The following is a 17814-nucleotide window of genomic DNA, read 5'->3' on the forward strand; positions in this document are numbered from 1 at the left end:
GGTATAGCAGGGTGTAGAGGGGCACAGTGACGTGGTGAGACCCGTGCCAGTACGGAGGGATAAAGTAATGTGTACGGACCACAGTGTGCAGTTGCAGTGTGCAGTGTACCGAGTAGACTAGTACCTAAACCCCTAAAGACCGATGATGCCCTATCCCTATGCCTCCACCTCAACATCATGCATCTCTGCCCTCGAAAAACGCCTGTGACCGGGTGACTTCCACCCCCGATCCCTCCACAAATGCCAGCGCGCTGGGCTTCTCGACCCGCACCGTCACCCGTTCGTTGCCAAACTCCACCGTCACAATGCGTGCCACAAACGTCGCCAGGGCCTCCACCGTCTGGAACGCGGTTCCCTCGACCCGCTAGACAAACACAAAATAGTTAGCCACGTCTTCAGTAACAAGCAGAGGGGTAAAGCAGGGTTAGCCCACCTCAGCAACCGCCCGTGTCATCGCCTGATACGTGTCCACCACCGTCGACCCCCACGGCAGCTGCCCGGGCCCCTTGAACTCCAGCGATATGATAACAGCCTGCTTTTCCACCCGCTCGTGTGAGTTCACCCCCAGGATGCAGTAGCATCGAATGCCATCGATCCGGAACTCCTCCTCCAGCACCACGGGGCACCGCTCCGACTTGGCCGGGTCTTCCAACGCCGCGTCGGGTCCCTGGCGGTATCCCCACACCGTCACACTGCGGTACTTGAGCCCTTCCTCCGCCCGGAGCAACGCCTTGGGGAGGTACAGGGAGACCTCACATTGCCCGAAGACCCCGTCGATGGGGGAGGTCGACGAGGGGCCGAAGAGCGCCGCCTGAGCCTGGACCTGGGAACCCATCGAGCCACTGCTCCGCCGCTGGGAGTTGTGCATATGCGACATCCGCCGCACCCCGGCGGCCGTCTCATCAAGCAGTCCCAGGCCACAGTTGGCGACAATGCCGGCCGTCAGTCGCACGTCCTGTCCGACATCGCTTCCCAGCATCTCGTCGCGTCGGCTGCCGTCGACGCTGACCATGCGGTGGCCCGGGTGCTCGGGGTGCTTGCCCAGGTTGTGGATGTCTTCCTCGAGGCGGCGGTACAGCTTGCCGTAGTCCAGGGAGAGCGAGACATCGTCGGCATTGGCGGCGGCCACGGCGGAGGAGTAAGAGAGCTTCAGCGAGGCGGTGCAGGGCTGCGATTTGCCCGGCCGGTGCCACGGGTCCGGGGCGGCCGGTAGAGGCAGCTGGATGTTGCGCAGGCGCACGCTATCGAGCACTGCGGGGTGGGAGGGGATGTGGACGTTCACGCGTTCGTTAGCCATGGTGGCTGGGGGTGGGAGCTGGAAGGATGCTGGAGCTGTTAGCTGGAGCTTAGCTGTCTGGCCGTGGGGAGGAGCTGGAGCTCCCAGAGGTTGGGGACCGCCGTGACGTCAACTGCCAGACGGGCGGGGATTGCGAGTCTGGTACGGGGGACTGGGGGGCGGAGTACCCACAATTCAGACCAGGAGGTTAATCACACCTCCGCGTAGATCGATGGGACGAGGATGAGTGGCTCCAGGGGCTGGAGGGTGAGATGAAGCTGCCTGGCTGGCTTTGTGCAACGAACGGAAATTTCGCCGCGACCGGATGGCAATGGCGGGGTTCGGCTTAGCGCGGGGAGCGGCAGGAGAGCCACACTATACAATTCCTACAATTCTCATCTACAGGATCCCAACATTAAAATTAGCGCCTTCCACGAACCATCCGTGGAAGCGATTTGAGTTGATCCAAATGTACATAATAGCCCGGTAGGGAGAAATGATCGACATCGTGAGGTATTACGTGGCAAAGGTCAAGAACCATCCACATCCCGCAGGCTGCTTCGTGTGTGCAGAGGGTGAGCAGCCCAGACAAGAAAAGAGATCACCGAAACAGTGGGATCCACGGGAAACCTTCCGGCCCAGCCCGGGACCAGCGGGACTAGAGATCATGGTCACATCAAGTAATCAAAGCAAGCACCTATGTCCTTCCGTTTTTCGTCTCCCCCCTCCCCATCTCCTCATGGTGACGCCCCGCATAGTATTTTCTGCCGTATCCCGGTCCAGGGACTCGGTTCGAGTCGGCGATTCGAACCTTCCCTGGACCGCCATCAAGTGGGAACAAAATCAAAGGTGAACGACAAAGGAAAAGCAACGCACAATGGGTATCCCGCCATGCGCTGATTGGAATACAGCTGAACAACCCATGCCAGGAGACTCTACCAGTACGCGCGGCGGTCATAAGGCATGTACTCGCCTCGCGGGGGGCTCCGGGGACGTCCATAAGGCCTGGGAGGGGCGTATGGGTCCTCATAATGGCGCGGAGGGGGGGGCGCCCGGACATCATACGGGTCCTCATAGGGGCGACGCGGAGGGGGGTAGTCTTCAATCCGAGGGCGGGGGGGAGTCCGGCGTCCATATCCATCCCGTTCATAGTAGTCGCGGCGGACGGGGATGGGGGACCGTTCCCGGTAATGGGCCCGCGGACTGTAACCGCGCGGGGCCGGGAAGCGTCGGTCGTACTCTTCCATAGGGGGGTAGCTCCGACGGGGGGACCGAGCCCGGTAGGGATCCCGGATGGCACGCTCATCCGGATGAGTCTGGATCTAAAACACTGCATAAGGGTCTCGTTCCGTTCGGGGTCAGTTGCCACGGGGCCTTACATCGGCAATGCAGGTCACACGGGAGCCTTTGAACTCGCGTTGATCGAGTTTCTCGATGGCCGTCTTCAGGTCATTCGCGGTCTCAAACTCAACGAACCTTGGATTCCGTGTTAATCGGGGCTACCAGGCGTGCCAGGAAGTTCAGGAATTGACCCACCCTCTGCCAAGCTCGCGGCCAGTTTCAGAGTAAACCACGTCCAGGCCAGACTGACGTGCGAAGTCTTTGAGATCCTAGATAACCCCATGGTGTGAGTCCATTTCCAGGTGAAATATTGGGATCCGGGCATCTCCAAGCGGCAGTGAAGGAAAAGTAGGAATATGAAATACGGTGAGGGAGGCCCGAGAATGAACCAAAGAGTACAAATCCGGCGGGGGGGCTCCGTGTGACTGGGGGCTTCCATCCTGGGTAGGGTCGTCCAGCTTCGGTTCCCGACTCTCAGAGCCGGGCTCGACAATGGGAGGTAGCCATCCAGCCTTCCTATCACCGTGGATGGCCCGGAGGCGGTTGGTGACGACCCAGGCATCAAGAGGAGCCGATCATAGTCGCCATGGATCCCTTGGGCCGCGGACATGCGGAGACATGCAGAGAGGGTACAAGGAAACAGAAAAGACAATCAAGCAGCACATATCGGCCAAGCTGCGAGGCGTCCGGTGGATCCTGAGGAAAGGGGACTTGGGCTGCTAACCTGCCAACTTGTTTCCGGGAGTCCAGAAACCAACATGCGAAAGATCGTGCGACGGGGCCGAGGCATGTTAGGACGATCCATTGGGCCAGGGAAGTTCTCCTTGCGGCGGGGCCCACGGGCAAATTGCACGGTGAGACGCTCGCCTTTGAAATCACTGCCATCTGCGTGGAAGGTAGGTCAATGCTGGAGCCCTCAAATCGGCGCTGATGTCAATACATACGGAAGGCTAGAAGGAAATCACATTAGCAGGGTGCTACGACTCGACGCAAGGCAAGTCGGCGGAGGTCCTTACCGGGAACAACATCTCTGGCATCCATCGCATCCTCGTACTCGATGAAGCCGAAGCCGTTCATGAGCTTGATCTCCGTGATCTTTCCAGACCCATGGGTGCTGAAATGTTCTTCGATATCCTGTTTGGTCACTGTAAAAACAACACTAAGGCGCCCACACGGGCGCCGTGAGTAACGGTCAGCTTATTGCGAATTGACTCTAAATGGACGAATAACCGGGACCACTTGATTGCAACGCTGCCAAACCGGCATCCAAGAAAGGGAAAAACCGCGGCACAACAAGGGGGAGAAGGGTAAAAGCAAGGAAAATCCGCTGTCAACCCCCCCGGATCGGGGAAGCACCAATCACCGGTTCCGCGGAATGTGTCTTGGCTACTTAGATGGGGGGGGCGGGGGGGGTTAATCCAGACGCATGGCGATCCAGCGGAGCTTCCAGTCACTGCGGCGCAGGTGGACGAGACAAACAAGGCAACATCCGAATCGGGTTGGAATTGAAGAGGGGAGAAGGAGACCTAAGGAGACTCGGTGGACGGCAGCATACCATTGCGGGGGAGGTTCCCGAGGTAAAGTCGGGTGGACGAGACTTCAGTCATGGCTGGTGGTAGAAGCAAGCAAGCAAGCAAACAAGCAAGTCAACGGGTCGACGATGCGTCCAATCGGGTAATTAACTAATCAACACTTCTTCTGGCCTGGGGAACAGCGACCTAGGCACGGAGGGGGATCCAACACAATGGAGTGACGACCGATGGAAAGGGGCCTAGAGGATCAAACGGATCGGGTCGGGCTCCTGGGAAGGTTGAATGGTAGTAGGTTGGCGGTAGTTGCGATGGTTCCTGGCGTCCGGAATGCGAGACCATAGAACGGTTCCAGAAGGTGACGGTGGGCCTGACGGATTGGGGGAGGCGAGGAGAGATCGGTACGCTGGACGCAGCCCGAGCTCACAGGGGAGTAGCCGGGGCTCTCACTCGCGCACAACCGAGATCAGAGGAATGGGAGAGACGAGGGGGGGCGGAAGGGGGGGGTTTAATAGGATGGAGGTTTGAGGGAGAGGGGGGGAGGGAGGAGGAGAGGAAAGGAAAGAGGAAAGAGGAAAGAGGAGAGAGGAGAGAGAAGAGAAAGAGGATCGTCACGTCGCGCGGGCGTTCGAGCAAAGCAAGCAAAGCAAGCAAAGCAAAGCAAAGCAACGCAACAGCGCGGAGGGAGGCTGACTGACCGCCAGGCAAAACGGACAAACCCGCCCAAACGACTGGCCGGCGATGCGCTCTGGCGGTGGAGGGCATCCAATGGCAGCCAACCCGGCGCCTCACTTTTCTTTGCCCGCCCGTTCCACGTGGCCCCGCCTTCTTCTACTTCTTGACTGTAGATATAGATACCCTCCGTGCTCTTACGCCTCCTGTGCGCTCCTATAAAATCCTTCCCGTCTCGCCTCAGGGGGAAGTGGGAAGTGGCGAGTTCTCTGCATCCCGGTGATGGTCACTTGCCCCCCCCCCCGGTGGATCCCATTGCTTGACCAGCACAACAACCTGCCTATCCCGTCTCCGGATGCCCTCCAATTACCAATATCAACCCTGCAGTGGGTTCTCTCCCCGGCGAGGCTGACCCGGAACAGGCCACTCGGCCAGCTGCCACAGCTCAGCTCGCAGCTGAAGGGAACCCGCCTGTTCCTTGGTTTCTTAAAATATCGTCATCTGGATTGGTGGCGAACGGAACGTATCGTCCAAATTGGGTTTGGGGGTCCCGACTTGGACGACCACAGAAAGCATAAATGATCTTGGCTAATTGGCATCGCAATCCTGTCGGATGTCATTGTCATCAGTTGACAAGGGAACCATGTTCGGCGTGAAGTCATGGGGTGAGGCAAGGAAAGGGAGGGAGGGTTCTGATATATATATCATGATATATAAATATATATATATTGGATCCCCAAGCTTGTCGCGTGCCACATCAGGGAGCTCGTGAACCAATGTTTCATTCTTGGCGGGTAATATATAGTACTATCTGTAGTGTTCACGGCTAGCTTGAGCTTGAAGAGTATAGTAGTAGTAGTATTATTTCGCGGTCTGGTTCATCAACTAGTAGGGTTTGTTAGCCAAGCTTGCACTGGCAGTCACCGTACCCTCGGAAGGCAAGGCTTACAGACAGAGGCCATTGGTAGTTACTCCGTGCGTCCACGCTGCATGCCATCCTGCTGTGCCACCTTGAAGACGTGTTGAAAGGTATTCCGGACACTCGCTCACTCAATGGTTGATATCCAGCTCCCCCCGCCTCCGAACCGGGGATTGGAATTGATTATGGATGGGGAATGGACCCGCCAGCCGCTAGCCTGGACTGGGCCTAGTCGATCGTGTGTCCCCTGCCAAGGACCGTCCGATATGCGCCAGAAAAGTAAAATGGCATGGAAATCTTATGTTGAATGTGAACATGCCGCCTTCCGGATGGGATACCGCCGACGCACCCCCAAATTATATATACATGATCCCATCCCGGCGCAACCAGGTGCTTTTATACAACCCCAGATGATATCCAAATCCCTGGAGCGGGCGTGCCAGCCTCAAACCGCCATCAAACATTAGTAAATAACAAACATCGTAGTCCACACATCCGCCCAGTCTAGTTCCCCGGTGAAGAAAGGAGGACAACAAGCAATGCTCTAAGCCAATAGCGCTAGGTCATGAAGTATTTCGGACCCTCGCCACCCTGAGGGGTCTGCCAGTTGATATCCTGCGTGGGCACCTTGATATCGCAGGTCTTGCAGTGGATGCAGCTACGGGCGGTTAGGTTAGCATAGGCGATCCCTCGGAGAAGAGAAAGCGGGCACTTACTTTTGAGCGTTGATCTGGAAGCGGACTCCGTGCGGCTTGCTAGAGTCCTCTACATACTCGTAAACACCTGCCGGGCAGAAACGGTTCTCGACGCCCTGGTACTTGGGCCAGGCAACGTCCGTGTGCTTATCCCAATCCGCCACCTGCAAGTGCACGGGCTGGTCTTCTTCGTGGTTGGTACCCGTCCGGCTGACACTGGTGAGGATATCGAAGCTGATCACGCCGTCTGGCTTAGGGTACTCGATCTTCTTGTATTCAGACGCCGGCTTGGTGGCGGCAGCGTCGGTGCCGTGGTGCTTGAGGGTCCATGGCGTCCGACCCTTGAGAATGTAGGCCTCCAGACCGGAGTACATGATACCACCGAAAAGTCCGAGCGGGCTGCCGAAGGAAGGGCGCATGTTGCGCACCTCGTACAGCTCTTTCCAGATCGACGACTTCCGCAGGGCTTCTTCGTAGTCGAACAGGAAAACAGTGCCATCAGGGTTGCCCTCAAGAGCCGAGTACGCGGATTCGGCGGCAAGCATGGCCGATTTCATTGCCGAATGCGTGCCCTTGATCTTGGGGACGTTCAAGAACCCAGCGCTATCACCGATCAGTGCACCTCCGGGGAAAGCGCATTTCGGAATTGACTGGAAACCACCCTCGTTAAGGGCCCTCGCGCCATACGAGATGCACTTCCCGCCCTCCAAAACTTCCTTGTAAAGAGGGTGGTGTTTGAGCTTCTGGAACTCGCCATAGGGCGAGAGCCATGGGTTCGGGTAATCGAGACCAACCACCAAACCAATGCTAACCATGTTGTCGCCGAAATGGTACATCCAGGCTCCACCATAGGTGTCTCGAGGGAGGGGGTATCCCAAGGAATGCGTGATCTCTCCGGGCTTGAACTTGTCGGGTTGAATTTCCCAGATTTCCTTGATCCCGAGTCCATAGGTCTGCGGCTGGCTGTCGCGCCGAAGGTCGTACTTCTTGATCACCTGCTTGGTCAGACTTCCGTGGCAGCCCTCCGCAAGAAGGGTGACACGGGCGTGGAACTCCATTCCCCGCTCAAAGCTGTCCTTGGCCTTGCCATCCCGACCAACACCCAAGTCATTGGTGGCCACTCCCCGCACCGAGCCATCGGGCTTATAAACCAGTTCACTGGCCGCGAATCCAGGGTAGACTTCGACACCCAGCTCCTCTGCTCTCTCACCCAGCCATTTCGTGAGCTCGTTCAAACTGATGATGTAGTTGCCGTGATTGTTCATTTGTGGCGGGGCGGGGATGGGAATCGACGAGTTCTGGGTCAAGAAGCGCATCTTATCTTCCTTCGCGGGGGTAACATTTTCGAAGCGAGAGGGATTTTCCTCCGACAGCCAATCGGGCAAAAGCTCGTTGAGTGCAGTCGGCTCCAGAACGTTGCCGGAAAGAACATGCGCACCCAGTTCACCGGCCTTTTCCAGCACAATGACGCGAAACTCTTCGTTACCCGCTTTGTTTGCCAGTTGCTTCAGTCGGATGGCAGCCGCAAGACCGGCAGGGCCTAGTTTGGCGGTAGGAAACGTCGGTCAGTCTTATGGTCCTCCTCGACTGGTATCTCTCCTGCACGGGAGTGGATAATCGGGCAAATCAATTCTGCTTACCACCGCCGACAATACAGACGTCCACCTCGTCCGACTCTCGATCCATCTGCCTGGGGTCAAAGTTTCCATGTTCATCGGTAAATGTCCTTGACAGCGACTGTGAAAATGCGCGGGTCTGGATCGGTGGGAAGAAAGAGGTGCGGCGGACAGTTCTCCGGCCAGAGGCTGCAAGGGAGCTATTGGAAATGCGTGTGGATTTGGCGAGGGGAGTGAGAGAGGCGGCAGCTCTCGATACTCGCGAGGAAGAGGCTTGCAGTTCGCGCCTCAAAAGAGGTAGGACAGTTCCTTTTGAAGCCATGGTGGTGGTGGTGGTGGTGGAGCTAGGGATGGGGATGGGGATGGGTCACACTGGCGCTGCTTGTTGGGATCCTATAAGCGGGACAACTGCATGGTAGGACGGGAGGGGGCAAGTCGGTGGTGGAAGCGGAAGAGGAAGGGATATCAAGGGCGGAGCAAGCGAGGACAACGAGGATCGCGAAAGGGCGAGAATAATGAGGAGAATAGCAACAACTTAAGCGTTGACAGGCCCCTCTCCGTCACCGGCTTGAGGGAGTGACTAATGATCGTGGGAGAAAAATTGGCGGTCGGCCTGAAGCAGCTGGCAGTACCCGAGGTTACCACAGCCAATGGGAGGGCAGGCGATGGGAATCAATCTCCCTCGCGCTCGTCGTTCCGCCCGCAGCGCAGCGCAGACCCGTCATCCCGTCGGGTTCGACGTCCTTACCGTTCGTATATCAACCGAGCAGATGGTAGTGGATACACGTTGGAAAAGGGACCAGGTCATCGGATAAATTCATGGGGCAGTCTTCCGCCCAAGCGAGCCCCAGGGTGGAGCGATCACCTGGTTCGCAGACGTCTACCTATCTATATCCATCTTTACTTTAAATACGGTCTTGACCGACACGAAGATAGTACGTCGTACTAACGCGGGCAACGGAGGAAACCGATTTGACAGCAGACAGAGAATGGATGCTATCTATGCAGCACGCCGGGCAACGTGACCGATGATCACATGAAGAGAAGGCAAACTGGCGCCGGAGATCTGATGACGACACCAGGGCCTTGCCCAGTAATCTACGACGCTGACATCCATGTGATGCCATGGAATTTTCAAGGAAGCCTTGGATATCATTGCTCCACCATAATGCTTCATATTCAACCCTGGACCCCAGCCCAGGTACCCCCAGAAAACCCACCCGCAAACCCATCGGTGGGAGTCATGATGTCGTATGGACTCTCTCTGTAGTCAGTCTATACGGCGTACCCGTATGGTATTTGGCATACCACGGTGGCATGTGAAAAAGACAAATTTGCCCCAACCCTGGGCGCAGAAGAGGACACTTGGCCGGATTACGTACACGCCACTCACCTGTCACAAAAGGTACAGGTAGCCGCCGGACCCCATGCTGTTGCAGACTCGCGCGACGCGGGAGGTTGAGCTTGAATACGTAGATACGTCTTACCCTGGCCGAGTCTATTTCCGCCCAAGACTCCAAAAGAACGCCAAAACAGCCAACAAGGGCGAGGCTACGATCGGAATTGGTGGATCGCAAATTGCCTGAGATCTGGGGTATTGGAAGGCGGCAAGCGACGCCAAATGAGAGGCGAGAACGCCGGGGAGGAACCCCATGACGCGACCAAACGCGACCAGGATGAAACCCGTAATCCCTGACAGGTACACGGCGACAACGGACTTAGCCCGGCGACTCATCATCTTTTCGCGACTTAGGGGGTCACAGAGCGACGCGACTCTGACTCAAAGATGGGATCAACATCCTCTCCCATGGTTTGTACGCCGTGAATGCCGTGTGTTTTTTTTTTTTCTCTTTTTTTTCTTTATCATTCTTTGTTGTTGTTGGTTTTGTTGTCGCTGTCATTGTCACTGTGTTCCGTAGAATTTTTATTAATATCTGTCGGAACCGGTCGGCCAACAGCCAGCCAGCAAGCAAGCGCAAGCTAAGCACGGAGGGAAAAGATGAATGGATGGATAGATTGGATAGATGAAATGGATGGAGCCGGGATGAAATTTTTGTTCAGTTGGCCAGCGCTAAAGCGGCGAGGCAGCAGGCGGACGGCGCACTGAGAAGGGGCCGCCGAGAACAGCCAGGCGGCATGATTGGAAGGCAGAAGAATGGATGGGCTCGCGGGTGGGTCGGGCTATCAGTCGCAGGAGCGACGCGGACTGGACTGCGCAGTCCGAGCTGAGTTGCTGCAACCACTGGGAGCACGGCGCTGGGCCGGGAAAAAAAGAGTAAGGGGGCGACAGCCAACGAGAGCGGGAGGCCAACGGTGGGGCTCCCAGACAATGGGTGCTGAGTGGATCCGCCGATCAGCAAACCAGAGATGACGGAAGGGCGCTTGCTGGGGGGGGTTGGCCACCCAAGAGCCGCTAGTGGAGCGCTAACACGCAGCGAGCAGTGCGAGCGCAGCCAAACCCATGGGTGAAGGCGACCGGCCGTCGCTGCTTTTGCCGCCGCCGCCGGGCCCAGCCCCCCTGACGCCAGCGGCCCCGGGCGCAGTGAGTCAGCCTATATAAAGGCCCAACCTCCCACTTTCGTGTCGCTTTGGAATTTTTGATTCTGGTCTTGGCACCGCCCGGAAAGCCATACAGTCTTCTTCCCGCCCGCCATCCTTCCTCCTCCCCTCCCCTTCTCCCTCTCCACACGTACGGACTGCGGAGATCTGCTGATTTAAGCCGTCTCTCTGCTCCTGCTGCGCCTGCTGGTCGACTGTCCCCCGGGAAGAAGTTCTTTTTAGGAAGCCAAGAAAGAAAACGGGAAAAACTCTTTCTCTGTTTTTCTTCTTTTTTTGTCCCCACAGTTTCAGATTCAGTTACTGAAACAGGAAGGTTGCAGCCTCAGGTGTGCATCCTCGCCGTTCTCTCTTTCTCTCTCTCTCTCTTCCAAACGCAGATAGACATTCCCAATTTGACAGAAAAGCAAACCCAAAAAAAAGTTGTCATCTACCAAAAACAACGTGCTTTGTCGCTGTTCACACTACACTCCCTTCACCTATCCTGCATCGGTTCACTGCCTCCCCCCAAATAGCTGTGTCCTGCTTCTAGAAAACACTTCACTGTGCTTTTCTAGTCCCTTGTTGTTCCTGTTGCCCCCCTCTCTCCTCCCAGTCTTGTCGCTGGTGGTTCTTCTCTTGGCTGTCGCACTTCTCTGCTCTCTCCCTTGACCGACCTCATCTTCCCGTCTCCTATCCGGAACGGCTCTTTGTTGTTGGATCCCAAGGCAGTGTTGCTGTAGGGGAGACATTGATTTGTCCATCTCCCGCAAAAGGGTACGTTGTCTTCTTGTCTGGTCCCGACCTTATATCTCTCTCTCCTCTTCCTCTCACTCTTGGCCTGAGAGATCGCCGCTGGATCATTCCACTCTCGATCGCTGCTGTCGCATCGCATCGTCTGTCTACTTTTTGACTGACCTTGGGCTCTCGTGGGTGCAGACTGCCATCTGAAAGCTCCTCTACTACCTCAGCATCGGCTGGTTTACGGCTCGAGTGTCACCTACTCTCGTCGCAATGGATTCTCTTACGACCCATCCTTCTACCGCGCAACAGGCCCGGGCCTTCACTTCCCCCGCCTCTCTGTCGTTTCCCGGTGGTGCCGGTGATCTGACTCCACCTTCCGATAAGGAAAACATGGCAATGGCTCAGGGTGCGAATGGGATTGTGAACGGTCAGCAGCAGGGAGGAAATGCCACTAATGGCAATGGGGTGGCGCCCGCAACCCCCGCTGCGACCCCCGGTGCTACCAACACGCCGGGAAGTGGCATCGTACCTACGTTGCAGTGAGTATACTCTTGCTGTTCCTACTTCTGGTTTACCAGATTGCTGAACAATGATCTCTCTTGGTGAAGAAACATTGTCGCCACGGTCAACCTTGACTGCCGGCTGGACTTGAAGACGATCGCGCTCCACGCAAGAAATGCGGAATACAACCCTAAGGTATTACTTTCCACACCTCCCTGAGCTTGTGATGTCAGGGCACAGTGTGGCTGAACTGGTTTTCTTTCTCCATAGCGTTTCGCGGCCGTGATCATGCGTATCCGAGAGCCGAAAACGACCGCTTTGATCTTCGCCTCTGGCAAGATGGTGGTTACTGGTGCCAAGTCGGAGGACGACTCCAAACTGGCGTCCAGAAAGTACGCGCGTATCATCCAAAAGCTTGGTTTCAACGCCAAGTTCACGGATTTCAAGATCCAGAACATTGTCGGGTCTTGCGACATCAAGTTCCCCATCCGCCTGGAGGGTCTGGCCAGTCGCCATCACAACTTCAGTTCTTACGAACCCGAGTTGTTCCCTGGTCTTATCTACCGCATGATGAAACCTAAGATCGTGCTTCTGATCTTCGTCAGTGGAAAGATTGTCCTCACCGGTGCGAAGGTCCGTGAGGAAATCTACCAGGCGTTCGAACTGATCTATCCTGTGCTTTCGGGTATGCATCACTGTCTTCACTTCTCATTCGAGGTGGCATGGCTAACCAACCGTAAAGATTTCCGTAAAGTCTAGAGCCCTCGTGCTGAACAGGAAGATCCCGACCCCACGTCCTTCCTACCTTCAACAACTTGTATTAACACTGGCTTTACCCCCCCCTTGCACTGGCCCGCGAGGTTGTACTATGGACAGGCGACACGCTTCAACCTAGCTCGGCTGATGCTTTTCTGTTCCCCCCTTTCCTCTTGTTCATCACGATTTTCATGCTAGCATTTGTACGGCGTTTTAGCGATTCGGTTCCTGCTACCTGCTGTTCTCTGTTTCAACAATCATCATCAAAGTGTCTCACCATCTTAGATAGTCGCACACCGCAGATTCAAGGGGGCGGTACTGTGCGCTGGTCGAATGGTTGCCTCCTTCTAATTCCTGGCTTTTATGTTCTTTGCCTATTGGCAGTGAGCCTCGCGCAACGGCCTGGCCGACGCCGAGGTGGTTTGACCTCCGCCGATTGTTTGCTTTCCAGGGTCGGAGGGCTTAAGCAAAAAAAATCTCCTTTTCTGTTCTAGATCGTTACGCTTTGTTACGGAAGTGGATGAATACACCGGGAGAATGACGGAATGCTGCCCTCGTTCGACGGTGGCATAATCAAGAGTTTCCCTGCTTAGTGGGTAGAAATGGACTTGAAATGTGCAGCTTTCTGTGCCTCGGCGTAGTACCTGAGTAGCGTGGTAGAGACGTCATTCCCTGATTCCACATGGCACCGCGCACAGCGTAGCCTAAATAACCTTATCTGCCTTGCCTTGCGTGTTCCAAGTTAGGAACGCATTCGTTTCGCATCATACTGCGGTATAGATAAGGTTTGACACAAGCCACCCCCCATACACTCTATATACATCTAGATACGGCATATATGCACTACAACACCGAGACATCTCAGAGCAAGCTGCTCCGCTGTGCCTTCTTTGTCTTGGCCAGCTCCTCCATCAGGCGCATTCCCTTCGCCCCGGAGCGACTTCCATCCTCCGTCCCCTCGAACTCGCCTTCAGGGACTGCAGCAGGCCAAGCCCACAGTTTCTGTAGCTCCGGCTCCAGCTTACCTTCCAACGCATCAACCACCCTGTCACCCAGTACAGGGAAGAACTTGTACGCGTGCCCACTACCCCCAGTAGCCAGGAAGAGGCCCGGGTGATTGGGATGATAGGTAACGATGAAGTCACCATTCGGGCTAAGAACCCATCAGCCCCCCCCCACACACACACACAATAACAATGACAAACCAGGGAAGGACCATGGATGAAAACTCACGTATCAGTATACCAACAAACGCGACTCTGAACGAACGGCCGATCCGCAAACGCCGGGATCAACTCGCGCAACGCATCGCGGAACGCCCGCTCCCCCTCCGCCGGGATCGGAACCCCATTCTCGGGCAAGCTCACCTGCATCTTGAGGCCCTGCTGGCCCGGCACCGGCACCTCCACCGGATTGACATATCCGTACGCATGGCGCGCGATCTTGAGCAGGTTATTGCGGGGCGGGATGATAAAAATGCCCGTGGCGAAGTTCAGGATGGTTGGCATGTGTTCGAGGCGTTTCTGCTCGTCGTCGGATATGCGCATGTACGCTAGTGCCTGGCCCGTTGAGACGGCCCGACCTCGCAGATCGACCAGCTTCGCGGTCCATGCGCCCGTCGCCAGGATGACCAGGTCGGCTGTGATGGAGGATCCGTCGGCGAGGGTGACGCCGGTGACGCGTGCGGTCGCTGGGTCGGTGATCAGGCTGCTCACTTCGCCGGTTTGGAATCGCACTTTGCCTTCCTGGTCCAGATGCTGTTTGGCGTATCGCACGCCGGCTTCGGCGTCGGACCACCCCGAGCCCCAGTTCACGTAGCCACCGGCCACGTTCAGGTCCACCCCGTAGGCTGGGGCGACTCGCGCGACGTCGGATTTCGTGGGCAGTAGCTCGACGTCCTGACCGGGGATTTGCTTCACGTTGTCGTAGCTTTTCATGGCGTAGTCGCGGGCGTTGGTGCCGTCGGGGGGGTACACGAGGAGCAGGCCGTTCTGCGTGTAGCGCCCTTCTGAGCCCCAGGGGGTGTTGCGCCAGAGGTCGAGGGCGTCGGCGGCCAGTCGGGCGTACGTGGGTTGCGAGTAGTCGGCGCGCACGATGCGGGAGGTGTCGACGGAGGAGCCGTGTGGGTTGGGGATCGTGGGAGAAGATTCCAACAGGGTGATTTGGATGCTGGGGTGGCGGTGGGAGAGAGAGAGGGCCGTGGAGACTGGTTCAATGAGGCATTGGGGTTGGGATTGTGTTCATGGCGGGGGAAGATATAGAAATCCGGGGAAAGCGACTTACGGCCGAAGACCCCTCCTCCGACAATGAGGATGTTGGGGGGAAGAGACATGGTGTTGTCTCTCAGCTGGGGGAGTTGGGGGGGGAGGGAGAAGGGAGCAGAGATTCGAGAGAGAGATGAACAAGGTGCTGATGGGGATCGAAGTAGTAGTAGGACTATCTACTAGATGTGTTGGAGACTTCGGAGTCGATAACCAACCAGTCGACATCGGCAGACCGCTCTTGGCCGCCCGATTTCCGTCCTCGATTCCGCTTCTTCCTCCCCTCCATCCTCCATCATCAACACCTCAATGGACTGACTCCGCCGTCTCTGCATCCCCATTCCTCCCCTGGTACTCTCCAGCATTGGTCTCTCGACATACATCCCGTGTTATAAAGTCGAACCGCCCCTCATATCCCTCCGACATCGTCTGCAATCATGAGTGCACCTCGCGCCGCACGAGGCGCGCTGAAAAAGGCGACAAAGACGCCTGCTCGTGCCGCAGCTTCAGCTCCCAAACCCGCGTCTCGTTTCCCTATCGCCGATAGCACAGGGTCAGTAACACCATGCGATGAGTTTATTGCCTCTACTCCGGGAAAAACCCCCCCCCCCCCCCATCTCATCCCAATGCCCGCACCTTCTCCGCATCCCCCCCCCCCCCCCCCCAACAATTCTCCGACATCTCCAACGGAACAGTAACTAACACCATGCACATATCCAGACCCCCAATCCTCCCCAATCGCGCAAACCCCCACCTGAAAAACCCTCCTGTCCTCCCCACCGCCTCGGAAACCACCACCATGTCACCGCGCGTCATGACCATCCTCGGGGTCAGCGCCCTCACCGTAAGCACCTACATCGGCTACCTCTACGCCTCCTACAGCCGCGAAGTCAAGCAATCCCAATCGCTGAGCGTCCCACACGACGTCTCCGACCGCTACAACCACACAGCCGGCAGCTTCGACGCCGACATCGAGATGTCCGAGAAACTGATGCGGATGGGCTCCAAGCGCGCGGCGCTGATCCACCGCGCACACGGCAACGTGCTCGAGGTCAGCTGCGGCACGGGGCGGAATATTCCCTACTACGAGCTTCGGGAGCGACGGGGGATAAATGCGCAGGGACGCATGGTGCAGGGGTGTCGGTCCGTGACGTTCGTGGATTTGAGTCCGGAGATGGTGGAGATCACGCGGGGGAAGTTCGAGAAGCAGTTTCCCGATGAGAAGGTGCGGGTGGAGTTCCGGGTGCAGGATGCCGCGGAGGTGCCGAGGCCCGGGTTCTCGGTCGAGGGGAGGAAGCAGGAGGGGTACTATGACACGGTGGTGCAGACGATGGGGTTGTGTTCGATGCCGGATCCCGTGAAGACGTTGAAGCATCTTGGGACGGTGGTGGAGCCGTTAAAGGGCGAGATCCTGCTGCTCGAGCACGGCAGGTCCCATTATGATTGGGTCAATCGCGTCTTGGATAACCTGGCCCCCGCGCATGCGGATAGGCATGGGTGTTGGTGGAATCGGGATATTGGGCAGATTGTGCGCGAGAGTGGGTTGGAGGTGGTCGAGGAGAAACGCTGGCACTTCGGGACCACGTGGAAATATGTCCTCAGGCCGGCGAGGACGGGAGTGGAACTGGAGAAGTCATGATATCTCGTAGATGTAGACGTGGATGACTCGATGTATTTGTATATGTATTATAGCGGGGTTGTCTTAGAAGATAGACCGAAGACCGAAGACCGGGCTGGTTCAGTGCTACTTAAGAGATACAATAGCTTAATGGCGGACGGGGCGGGCAGGGGTAAAAAGTCTAGAACATCAGTGATTCACGGCCATCCGAGTATATATTGAAGCGGTAGTATCCATGGACATTCTGAAGTCTGGTAGAGATATTATACAAAGGCCATGGCGTGAGACTCGGGTCTATATCCTTTGCATCAGTAACGTTGAGAGTATCTCCCATAGCATGCCGGAGTTTACGACATCTCGACGCAAGTTCAATCCGAGTCGAGATGATGTCGCAAGAAAGTCGCGTACCCATAATGAAGTAAACAACAATAACATCAACAAAACCAAAACCAAAACCAAATAATACCATGGATCCCTCAACCTATCACCCACCCTTCTTAGGTACTGTATAAGAACAAAAGTACAAATACCTTCATTTATTATTGACAGGTGAGTCACAGCAAGGAACCATAGTTACGGTCTCAGCCAGTAGATAGACGTGTGTATACATACAAGGTTTAAAAAAACCACACCATCTGAAACACACCGAAATGACCTGATCGACGGACGAACCAGCGCAGTACCTAGCTTAGTTACCTATAGCAGTGACCGAACCTTGACATCAGGCCGATGAACACATGTTAGTTAGTTATCGATATGCTTCTTAGTCAGTAGACGGGGTTTCTCTCGCCGCGCCTGTCTTTCTCCAAGTCTCGCCCGCCCGCCCGCCCAGACTTGACTTGACCTCACACCCTCATCACGCGACGTGACACCAACCCAGAGGCAGGGAGGGGAGGGGAGGAGGGGGTCGCGTTGTCATCGCATTCGGATGAATCACCTGGGCAACAATCCCACTCGCTCGCTACCATGGTACGGGATCGAGGATGTTCTGTCCGGGAGGGAGGTGGTCCATCCAGGTGGAGGTGGGGAGGTGAAGAGATCGAGATGAAGTCAAGATGGCGTTATGCGCATGCGGGGTAGTACTGCTGTGCTGTGCTGTGCTGTGCTGTGCTGTGCGTTGTTATGCGTTGTTATGCTGGGCTGGGCTGAGCCTGGAGGGGAGGGATTTACTACGGTAGATAGATACCTAGATACAGACAGGCTGATGGAGTAGTGACTGCGCCTATCTACTTTTGTTATGTATGTAGGTAGGTAGGTAGGTGGATGTGTGTGTGTAACCAAGTACGGATGCAATGTATGTACCTGTACCTGTACCTGTACCTGTACCTACCTGTACCTACCTGTACCTGGA

General features: G+C 56.3%; 7 protein-coding genes across 7 annotated transcripts; 2 read left to right on the forward strand and 5 right to left on the reverse strand.

Annotated features, from left to right (window-relative positions):
- Positions 1–6: 6 nt before the first annotated feature.
- On the reverse strand, positions 7–1543 carry BO70DRAFT_357739 (dihydroneopterin aldolase). Its single transcript, XM_025542111.1, has 2 exons — positions 434–1543; positions 7–364 (listed from the first exon to the last, which is right to left on the reverse strand). Exons 1-2 carry the CDS (start codon positions 1295–1297, stop codon positions 176–178), a joined length of 1053 nt encoding a protein of 350 aa, XP_025404343.1. The 5' UTR covers positions 1298–1543; the 3' UTR covers positions 7–175.
- A 627-nt stretch (positions 1544–2170) lies between these two features.
- Positions 2171–4396, reverse strand: BO70DRAFT_14707 (putative pre-RNA splicing factor Srp2). Its single transcript, XM_025538171.1, has 7 exons — positions 4173–4396; positions 3634–3762; positions 3562–3567; positions 3342–3502; positions 2813–2886; positions 2656–2752; positions 2171–2598 (listed from the first exon to the last, which is right to left on the reverse strand). The coding sequence occupies exons 1-7, from the start codon at positions 4222–4224 to the stop codon at positions 2212–2214; spliced, it is 906 nt and encodes a 301-aa protein (XP_025404344.1). The 5' UTR covers positions 4225–4396; the 3' UTR covers positions 2171–2211.
- A 1853-nt stretch (positions 4397–6249) lies between these two features.
- BO70DRAFT_14703 (electron-transferring-flavoprotein dehydrogenase) lies at positions 6250–8500 on the reverse strand. The gene is made up of 3 exons (XM_025538170.1): positions 8073–8500; positions 6454–7972; positions 6250–6395 (listed from the first exon to the last, which is right to left on the reverse strand). The coding sequence occupies exons 1-3, from the start codon at positions 8368–8370 to the stop codon at positions 6296–6298; spliced, it is 1917 nt and encodes a 638-aa protein (XP_025404345.1). The 5' UTR covers positions 8371–8500; the 3' UTR covers positions 6250–6295.
- A 756-nt stretch (positions 8501–9256) lies between these two features.
- BO70DRAFT_357745 (uncharacterized protein) lies at positions 9257–9869 on the reverse strand. Its single transcript, XM_025542112.1, has one exon. The coding sequence runs from the start codon at positions 9784–9786 to the stop codon at positions 9547–9549; it is 240 nt and encodes a 79-aa protein (XP_025404346.1). The 5' UTR covers positions 9787–9869; the 3' UTR covers positions 9257–9546.
- Positions 9870–11472: 1603 nt separating this feature from the next.
- On the forward strand, positions 11473–12681 carry BO70DRAFT_14828 (TBP family protein). Its single transcript, XM_025538186.1, has 4 exons — positions 11473–11866; positions 11936–12023; positions 12099–12513; positions 12571–12681. Exons 1-4 carry the CDS (start codon positions 11598–11600, stop codon positions 12585–12587), a joined length of 789 nt encoding a protein of 262 aa, XP_025404347.1. The 5' UTR covers positions 11473–11597; the 3' UTR covers positions 12588–12681.
- A 510-nt stretch (positions 12682–13191) lies between these two features.
- On the reverse strand, positions 13192–14941 carry BO70DRAFT_357748 (NAD(P)/FAD-dependent oxidoreductase). Its single transcript, XM_025542113.1, has 3 exons — positions 14868–14941; positions 13818–14790; positions 13192–13737 (listed from the first exon to the last, which is right to left on the reverse strand). Exons 1-3 carry the CDS (start codon positions 14914–14916, stop codon positions 13446–13448), a joined length of 1314 nt encoding a protein of 437 aa, XP_025404348.1. The 5' UTR covers positions 14917–14941; the 3' UTR covers positions 13192–13445.
- A 237-nt stretch (positions 14942–15178) lies between these two features.
- Positions 15179–16564, forward strand: BO70DRAFT_14885 (class I SAM-dependent methyltransferase). The gene is made up of 2 exons (XM_025538190.1): positions 15179–15398; positions 15566–16564. Exons 1-2 carry the CDS (start codon positions 15283–15285, stop codon positions 16482–16484), a joined length of 1035 nt encoding a protein of 344 aa, XP_025404349.1. The 5' UTR covers positions 15179–15282; the 3' UTR covers positions 16485–16564.
- The last annotated feature ends 1250 nt before the right edge of the window (positions 16565–17814 follow it).

Source organism: Aspergillus heteromorphus, assembly GCF_003184545.1.
Source record: "Aspergillus heteromorphus CBS 117.55 chromosome Unknown BO70scaffold_1, whole genome shotgun sequence".
NCBI lineage: Eukaryota > Fungi > Ascomycota > Eurotiomycetes > Eurotiales > Aspergillaceae > Aspergillus > Aspergillus heteromorphus.

Bases quoted from the DNA above. Each gene is read 5' to 3' on its own strand.
- BO70DRAFT_357739 (XM_025542111.1), bottom strand. From the start codon at position 1,297: ATGGCTAACGAACGCGTGAACGTCCACATCCCCTCCCACCCCGCAGTG. The intron at 365-433 runs GTGGGCTAACCC...GTGTTTGTCTAG, and splicing joins TGACACGGGCGGTTGCTGAG to CGGGTCGAGGGAACCGCGTT.
- BO70DRAFT_14707 (XM_025538171.1), bottom strand. From the start codon at position 4,224: ATGACTGAAGTCTCGTCCACCCGACTTTACCTCGGGAACCTCCCCCGC. The intron at 2,753-2,812 runs GTGGGTCAATTC...ACGGAATCCAAG, and splicing joins GGCCGCGAGCTTGGCAGAGG to GTTCGTTGAGTTTGAGACCG. The intron at 2,599-2,655 runs GTAAGGCCCCGT...GCAGTGTTTTAG, and splicing joins GTGTGACCTGCATTGCCGAT to ATCCAGACTCATCCGGATGA.
- BO70DRAFT_14703 (XM_025538170.1), bottom strand. From the start codon at position 8,370: ATGGCTTCAAAAGGAACTGTCCTACCTCTTTTGAGGCGCGAACTGCAA. The intron at 7,973-8,072 runs GTAAGCAGAATT...CCGCCAAACTAG, and splicing joins CGTCTGTATTGTCGGCGGTG to GCCCTGCCGGTCTTGCGGCT. The intron at 6,396-6,453 runs GTAAGTGCCCGC...AACCGCCCGTAG, and splicing joins TTCCAGATCAACGCTCAAAA to CTGCATCCACTGCAAGACCT.
- BO70DRAFT_357745 (XM_025542112.1), bottom strand. From the start codon at position 9,786: ATGATGAGTCGCCGGGCTAAGTCCGTTGTCGCCGTGTACCTGTCAGGG.
- BO70DRAFT_14828 (XM_025538186.1), top strand. From the start codon at position 11,598: ATGGATTCTCTTACGACCCATCCTTCTACCGCGCAACAGGCCCGGGCC. The intron at 11,867-11,935 runs GTGAGTATACTC...CTCTTGGTGAAG, and splicing joins GGCATCGTACCTACGTTGCA to AAACATTGTCGCCACGGTCA. The intron at 12,024-12,098 runs GTATTACTTTCC...CTTTCTCCATAG, and splicing joins ATGCGGAATACAACCCTAAG to CGTTTCGCGGCCGTGATCAT.
- BO70DRAFT_357748 (XM_025542113.1), bottom strand. From the start codon at position 14,916: ATGTCTCTTCCCCCCAACATCCTCATTGTCGGAGGAGGGGTCTTCGGC. The intron at 14,791-14,867 runs GTAAGTCGCTTT...TCATTGAACCAG, and splicing joins CGGAGGAGGGGTCTTCGGCC to TCTCCACGGCCCTCTCTCTC. The intron at 13,738-13,817 runs GTGAGTTTTCAT...ATGGGTTCTTAG, and splicing joins GTTTGTTGGTATACTGATAC to CCCGAATGGTGACTTCATCG.
- BO70DRAFT_14885 (XM_025538190.1), top strand. From the start codon at position 15,283: ATGAGTGCACCTCGCGCCGCACGAGGCGCGCTGAAAAAGGCGACAAAG. The intron at 15,399-15,565 runs GTCAGTAACACC...GCACATATCCAG, and splicing joins CCTATCGCCGATAGCACAGG to ACCCCCAATCCTCCCCAATC.